The following is a 7,980-nucleotide window of genomic DNA, read 5'->3' as shown; positions in this document are numbered from 1 at the left end:
TAATTACATAAATATATAATATCTTTCTATCTAATTACCTAATATGATTTATTAAATAATTTACCTCTCATTTTAAGTCTTTTTTTATGCAACAGGAAAGAATGAAATATTAAAGTGAGAATGAATGGACACTTTTACTGAGGTCTTCTGCATCTCAGATTTTTCTTTAGAGAAAGGGATCCCCGCAACATTAAATCTGAAACAAGTTGATACTTAAATGAAGTCCCAGAGCTATAAAAGAATTGCTTTCTGAATTATGCCTAACTCTGACCTCTCGTGTCCTGACATGTTTTGTAATGCAGTGCATCATGGTATGTTCCCTCTAGCGTGAGCTCAGCAGCCACTGGGTGGCAGCCTTGCTTCACGTCAGCGTTTTCCATTAGCAACCCTGCTCACGTACTCCATCTCATTTAGATGGAGTGATTCAGGCTGGGTGAAGAAGACGCCTGTGGCTTGCTAGTTTAGAATGTATACTCTTCGTGACAATCTGGGTTTTGAACAACTGGGGAGCTCGAAATCATAGTTGAGTCAGTGAGAGAGGAGGACACCACCTTCCCGTATGGCCGTGCACGGGGCGCCCTCTTCGTGCTCCAGACGAATCTCTTTCAGGGCCACCAGGTTTTCTGTGAGTTTGCTGCGACCCTTGAATACCGTTGCGTATGTGCCCTGTTTGACAGACAGGAAGACAAAAATATGTCAATCATCTGGGAAACAGGAGTGGTGCAGAATAGATCAGTGGTTCACAACTGGTTTTACTTGAGGATCCAGATTTTACCTTGGCAACCCAATGATGTATTGTACGAAAGCAAAAAGAAATGACTTGAAATCAGACATTACTATTACCATAAATTGCATAAGCCCAGCAAGATGCCAAATTAAGAACATGTTTGGTTCTCAGATTTCTCTTGAATTTCAATGGACTGCACAAACAAGGTTAATCTCAGAGTTTATCCTTGTTTAGTTTTGTTCATTGTTGGTTTTTCAGGAAGAGGACATGTCATACAACCTGTCCATGTCAACATCTGTCTGATTTCACAAGCTTCTACCAAATTTCAGATTAATTTATGCTAAAATATTATAGAGATTGACTGGAAGCAAGGTCACTGATGTCAACAACAAGATATATAGTAGATAAAAACATATAGTCTATACTAAGTGCACAATATGGTAAGTTGCATTGTAATTTTGCATTCAACATGTTTTTATTTTTGCTTTCCTAAACCATATCAGACCTGCAGTCCACCATATGAGAACCACTGGATTAGACCAGAAACTTCAGACAAATCTTTGGGAGTGTTGATCTAGTTTCTAGTTTGGTTAGAGATTTTTGTCTTTAACCACAATGTCAGCTGGGACGAGCTAGAAAATCAAAACTGCTCTTTAAAACTGGTGAGCTATTGTTTATGGAAGTCATTTCATATTGAGATTACCCATATGTTGGCTGGAGATGAGCATAGCTAGAAAAAGTGTTCACATTTCCAAAAAATGAACTTGAGGTTTTTATGGTACTTTTTGGTAATTTTTGAGGCCGATCACAGAAAGCAGTATCTGCCGATATCGATCACCGATACCGATCTTTTTAAAGCCTTCTTTTCATCATTTATAACTATTTATAGTGATACTCCAATCAGGATTTTTAGACATATATTCAGGGCCTGAATTTCATTTTTGTGAGAGGAAGCAGCTTTCACACAGGAGTCCGCTACTGATCTGTGGCTATTTACCACAAACACAACATTTATCCATTATTTTGATTTCAAATTTAAACATTGTCACTGAAAACTGCTTTTCTTACGTTATCACAAACTTACCATTGAGAGAAATAGTCAGCTCTACTGCCTTTCCTTTTGCTTTGAAATCTTTATTACAAGCAATCCTGCCGTTCATAAAGAACTTTGTTTTCCTACCTCCACGAGCGCCATCTATTATTGCCTTGTTGATCTAAAAGTGCTCTTTTCCTTTAAACTTAGCCAAAAAGCCATATGTGTTGATTATTATAATTATAGCATTATAATTATTTCACCCGCGCCGGACAGAGACTGAGACGGTGCCGCTGCATGTCGTGCCAAACCTTCTCACAGCAGCGTGATCAGCTTGAGATCGGTTTTTTGAGATTGGCCTTTTAGAGACCGCCGATCAATCATCCCAACGTGATTATCGGCCGATAGTGATCGGTAGCCGATCAATCGGAGCACCCCTATTATAAAATGTAATTTATTCCTGTGATGCAAAGCTGAATTTTCAGCAGTCATTCGGTGTCACATGATCCTTTAGACATTTTTCAAGAGACATTTTGAAAACACTTGTGCTTAATATTTTTGTGGAAATGGTTATAAAAGTTCCAAAAAAACAGCCTTTTTTTGAAAATCATTTTTTTAACATTATAAATGTCTTTACTGTCACTTTTGATCAATTTAATGTGTCCTTGCTGGAAAAAAGTATTAATTTCTTAAAATAAAAAAAAATTATGAGTTTGCTTCAAAGCCTTCAGGTAGATCCATGAACTAAATCCCATCATTTACTTAGCAAGACCAAAGATTCCTCCAAGGTGATTGTCCTTGTAAATTGATCATCCTTGTAAATTAATTTGTATAAAAGTATCTGCTAAATGACATGCCTATAATAGGTCAAGGTTTGCGATATAACAGATATTTCACTCACAAAAGAGACCGAAACCATAGCACACTTTTAAAGATTTGATTAATTTCCCTGACTTTTCCAGGCAGAGCTAAAAGCACCTTTAAACATTAATGAAAACGTTTATAACTGCTGATACAAAGATATTACCGCTATTTGTTTCTTTATTGAGGTGAACTCACTGCAGTCCTTATCCAGTATTTTTTCCAATACTTCAGGTTTTTCTCACACATTCATTAGATACGGTATTCCTTAGGGTTGTATGTAGTACATTATTTCTCACAATTTGCAATGTGCATGCTTTGTTGCACTTAATGGAAAATTGACGGGCTAGTCGCTGTACAGCTTTGAGCATATTAGAGACTGATGTCTCTTCATGCCAAAAAAAAAGCCCATTAAATCAGAATCCACATTCAACACGACTCATATTCACTGTAATTGCCTGCGGGGAATCTCGTAATGAACACATTTGGTTCTTCATTTCGATGACTGCTGTTTTATGTTTTTTAATTTTTGCTTATAGCATCAATTTCTTTTTCTTCACCCAGGGAACTGAAAACATCTTACCTCTCCTAGTTTTCCCAACTTCACATAGGTCTCCAGTTTCCCAAAGCCAATGTCCGACTGGAAAAGAATGGAATACAGTGTGAGCAAAGTGTCTTCAATTTATTGTTTGGTGACAACATTTATGAATAGTTTTTTGAGCTGTAAACAGTGCGTGGATATCAACATGTAAAGTAAGGCTGTTGTTAGGGTTGCTAGTATTGTTTAATGTGAAGTGGAGCGAGTGAAGGGCATTGTGTAGGAACCACTGAGGTTTTTCTGTTTGTAGCAGAAGGACATGCTGAGTTAGACAAAAAAAAAAAAACATTCTGCGTAAGTATGCGAATGCGACCAATGCTTTGAAAGCATGCAAACCTGAGAAAAAGAGAAAAATGGCTGTAGAAGACGTTTATGATAATGTTTGTTATAGCAGTTCTTTTAGTAATGCTGTGAATGCACCTTATGTTGTGTTATTTATCATGTGTAAGTATTTTTTCTCAATATTTTTCTGAGTGCTGAGGCTGTTTTTAGATGAGGGGCATGCTAAGTAGTAAGTACACAACTCATTAAAAGTGCACAAACCTGTTGTGTATTGCACTATTCACAATAAGTTTGAAAGCAATAGTATAGCTTGACAGTAGACTAGAGTTGAACTTAATGATCACTAGAGTGCAATAATTGGGCTCTGGAAGTAAAAATACTATTTATTTTCTCCATAGTGGAATTAATTTTGAGGAAAAAACCTATAAACCTTTAAAACATACCTACTGTGAGCTACAGGGTTGTTAATATGCTTCTGTTGAAGACATCAGCCTGCATTATTTTAATTTATCATGTTCAACAGCAAAATGCCTTGTGGAAAACTACATTACCCATGAATCTGCAGTGAAATCTCCACCAATCAGAGAACTGTGACAAGCACATAGTGCTAGCCCACTTCCATGAAGCTCTCAAACTGCTTATTTGTTTGTTCTAAATATTTGTATGCATAAGATGCATATTTTGCAATAAACGTAAATTATATTTTTTAACATCAACATCATAACATCTGTTAAATAAATAATTGTATTTTTCTAGCATTTTTATTTTGATTATGTCATTCAATATGCTTCATAGCATTGTAATTCTATCCGTCATTAAAGCCGTTTTTGTTCTATTTGTAGGATTTTCAGATTTATTTATTTTTTGCTTCAAATCAAAGTTTGTAATGTTGTTATTAGCCGCATAGCTGGTTGGTTTAAGTCATGCCTTATAACTCTTAAACATGGGAAAAATGAATGGGAACAATACTTCCAGGAACAAGGCCACTGAAAAATAAAAAAAAATAAAAAAATTAAATTGCTTAAATTAGCAATGTTTTTCGGTACTCAATATAGAATGTGTTCATAAATGGTATTACCCTAATCTTTAAAAAAAGATTTTCCCCACAAGCTTGTTTCAGTGCATTCTGGGATTGCATTATCTCCAGAAACACATTTGTTGCTCAAGATTTTGTAAAAACAAAAATTAATTAATTAATAATAATAAAAAAAATAGGTATCTGTGTACTATTATATGGCTATAATGCTTAAAAAAGTTGCCTGGGTAGGAAGCTCTGGTTTTGGAACAGAATCGGTGTGTATGTAGAATAGATAGTTTTGTTTCAAGAAATTAACTACATCTTCATACATTTTTTTATGTTTTTTAAAATTGTAGTTATTCTATTTTAATTAGCGGGGTTAGGGTTTCGGTTAGTCTGCAGTTATTAGCATTAACTTAAAGGGGTCCTATTATGCTCTTTTACAAAGTCTTGATTTTCGGGAATTCTTTGTAATGATATTCCAATGAGCCGCTTTGTGATATCACAAAGCCCGGAAAACAAACGCTGTAGTCCAAACGAGCCGTTCGTTGTAGTTCTTGAAAAGGGATTTTTAAAAAACGAAATATCTCCTTTTGGAGTGGACTTTGAGATTTGTAACTTTCTAGATCTTTTTTATGCCCAAACATACACACTACACACTGACTAAAATTAAAAAAGTGAAAAAGCATAATAGGACCCCTTTAAACTATGAAATGTCTTTGTTTAGATTGCATCAGTAACTTTCGAAGTGAGTTTAGTTTGGTTACTAACCAGTGAGGCTCTTCTGGACATGCGGCTGAGCGGTTTGCACGGTGGAGGGTTTTCCATCTGTAACTTCTTCAGGAACTCTGGTGGGAGACGGATATCCATGGGCAGAGACATCCTCTTAGTTACATCCTGCACACACATCAAAGAGCTGTCAGCTATTAGCGTTCAGCTAGCACACATATGAAAACACAGCGTGTCAAGGTGAATATGACCGCTTTCTCCACCACGCAACACAACTCTACGCCTATAGGCAGAACCGACTATTCTTACCATGATGAACTCGGCATGACAATGAGAAAACCTGTCACTTTTCTCCAGTATGAAGACTCTCACTCAATAAAGGATTCTGCAGTAATCTCAACACGCCAAGGCAGGGCAGGACAAAATATTGTATCTTACAAAGAGCTGAAGTATATCTAACAATCTTCTCGCATCTAAGAAGCTCTGATGGCGTTAGTTTGTAACTCGATTCATCGCCGCGGTTAGGAGAGGCCCAAAAATAGCACGGCAATGTGCTCTGAAAAATGACAGCATTCCCTCTGATTCCTCCCGCTCTGCCTTGTGGCTGAGTTTGTACGGTCATGCAATAAAACTAGCCAGCGATTCTCAATAAAGCCAGGGAATAAAAAGTCCTCCTTTCTCCTCGGCTCTCTCCCGTCATGCCTGTGGGAATAAAATAAGGGTGCACAGTGCAGATAAAAGGTTTGCGAGAGCAGAAAGAAGCAGTCGGATTTGAAAATGGGAGAGGGCATTCATTCCAATTTTCCCCCTCTAGATTCATGGCCACTGAATAAGAAAGCTGACAGCCGAGGCAAAGAACACTCCGAATGCGGAGTCAGTCTTTTGTGGCGCTGGACTAACTTACAGGTAATACTTCCACTCCATTTAATGATGGACTCCATCTTTCTCATGTGCCTCCAACTGAGGCTCTTCTCTCATACAGATACTAAATCGCATGGATGATTATGGTAGAAGAGAGGAGTAAAAGGCAGCAGACTCATGCAGTCTCTGGTTAGTCTGTTGTTGTCATTCACCAATCCAGTTGGCATGGTTTGTTTTGTTTTGAACTTGCTTATCTATGACACTATAATACATATATGTGTCTTATATTTGTTATGTGTGTGTATGTATATATGTATATATATATGTGCAGAAATCTGTATGAAAGCATTGCAGTGACTATGATTGAACACAAGGAAAACTATGATGGAAACACATTTACAGAATAATTTTACCAATATGCAAAAATAAGTAATGTGACTGAGTAATTAACTTTTTTATTTATTTTTTATTTATAAGGATTTGCATTGTGAAAATCATTTTAGAAATACATTAGGAATAATCATTTTTAAAACATGCTTAAGTATTGCATTCCCCCGAGAAACTTTGTATTCTCTTGCAAAAGTATTGCATTCACCCGAAAAACGTTGCAATATAGAAAAACTATATTTCAGTGCTTTAGTTTTGTGAAAGAACACAAAGTTTCACATCGCAATTTTCGCAAAACTAATGTGATCCCCTGAGCAACTTTGCATTCTTTCACAAAACTATTGCGATCCCTTGTGAAACTTTGTGTTCTTTCACAAAACTAGTTAATTTCCTTGAGAAACTTTGCATTCTTTGCAAAACTATTGCATTCCCTCAAGATACGTTGAAGTCACTCGCTAAAGCACTGAAATATAGTTTTTCTTCCCACCTCATATTATTTCCATCACAAAAGTTTTGCGAGCGAATGCTAAGTTTCTCAGGGAAACGCGAAAGTTTCGTGAGAATGCAAAAGTGTTAAAATATAATTTTTCCATCTAATATTTTTACTATCATCATGTCCCATTAGGGCCTCCATATAACTGTGATTACCATAGTAAAGGAGTGTTTTATGGCAGTTAGACAAAAACTTATCATTGCTTTAGTACTTTTATGTGGATTTACCTAGTCTCACCTTAAAGAGAAACAAAGTGTTTGATAACTAGGCTTTAGTGCCTCTGGCAAGGACTTTATTAAGGACTAAGATTACAAGCAGAGCTTGTGTTGTTCTGTTCGGATCACTAGGACTCATCAAAGCTTCTGGAAAGGACACTTGGTTGGGCTTTAGCATGGAGAAGGATGAGATGATTAAACGTGACTCACCTCCATGGAGAATCGGCGGTGCTGGACTTTGTTGCGGTACTGCAGTTCGGTCGGAGATTGATCCTGGCTGTCTGGAGCCACTGGACTGGGTTTCAGGCTGTGTAGACCCAGACTATTGGGCAACACACCTGTAGGACACAATCACATGAAACGTACTCCAATAATCGGTTTTATTTACAACTTTGAAAAATATTTTTTTACAGTCTAGATGATTCTGTTACCTAGAGTTCCCCGAGTTTATATCTTTGATTCACACAACTTTATATGCCAGTAGTTTTGAAAATGGTTATAGAGGTGATCACTAGAATGTACTTAACACAGATGTGCCAGTTAATGTAATAACTATGGATTTGAGCAATTGTAACAGTAGTATGATGGTTGTGCTAGTATTTTCTGACTCATAATCATGGATATTTCTGAAAATATTAAAAATCAGTTAACAAGGCCACAAAAAATTGTGTGCTTAATTTGTCAATGTTGTAATATTAACTTTGTTATAATATAATTTCTTTATTATTTTAAATAATTGTACTAGTATTTTCTGTCACATGAAAACAAGGCAAATA

At 36.4% G+C, this 7,980-nt stretch overlaps 1 protein-coding gene and 1 long non-coding RNA gene across 4 annotated transcripts in view; one reads left to right on the top strand and one right to left on the bottom strand.

Moving 5' to 3' along the window:
* The window catches only part of LOC107698829 (uncharacterized), an 11,704-nt gene extending 4,296 nt beyond the window's left edge, over positions 1-7,408 (top strand). For both annotated transcript variants that reach the window (XR_001635389.1, XR_001635390.1), the window contains exons 3-5: positions 6,063-6,154; positions 6,231-6,298; positions 7,337-7,408. This is a non-coding gene — a long non-coding RNA (uncharacterized LOC107698829). The remainder of the gene's footprint in view (positions 1-6,062; positions 6,155-6,230; positions 6,299-7,336) is intronic.
* Positions 1-7,980, bottom strand: part of LOC107698687 (cyclin-dependent kinase 18-like) — a 112,573-nt gene that overhangs the window by 19,976 nt on the left and 84,617 nt on the right. For both annotated transcript variants that reach the window (XM_016499879.1, XM_016499815.1), the window contains exons 3-6: positions 7,415-7,542; positions 5,291-5,416; positions 3,205-3,261; positions 552-666 (exon numbers count right to left, since the gene is read on the bottom strand). In XM_016499879.1, coding sequence (XP_016355365.1) covers positions 552-666; positions 3,205-3,261; positions 5,291-5,416; positions 7,415-7,542 — 426 coding nt within the window. The remainder of the gene's footprint in view (positions 1-551; positions 667-3,204; positions 3,262-5,290; positions 5,417-7,414; positions 7,543-7,980) is intronic.

Source organism: Sinocyclocheilus anshuiensis, unplaced genomic scaffold (assembly GCF_001515605.1).
Source record: "Sinocyclocheilus anshuiensis isolate Anshui unplaced genomic scaffold, SAMN03320099.WGS_v1.1 scaffold313, whole genome shotgun sequence".
Classification (NCBI taxonomy): domain Eukaryota; kingdom Metazoa; phylum Chordata; class Actinopteri; order Cypriniformes; family Cyprinidae; genus Sinocyclocheilus; species Sinocyclocheilus anshuiensis.
Note: the sequence above shows the minus strand (reverse complement) of the source record. Positions and strands in the feature narration are given on the sequence as shown.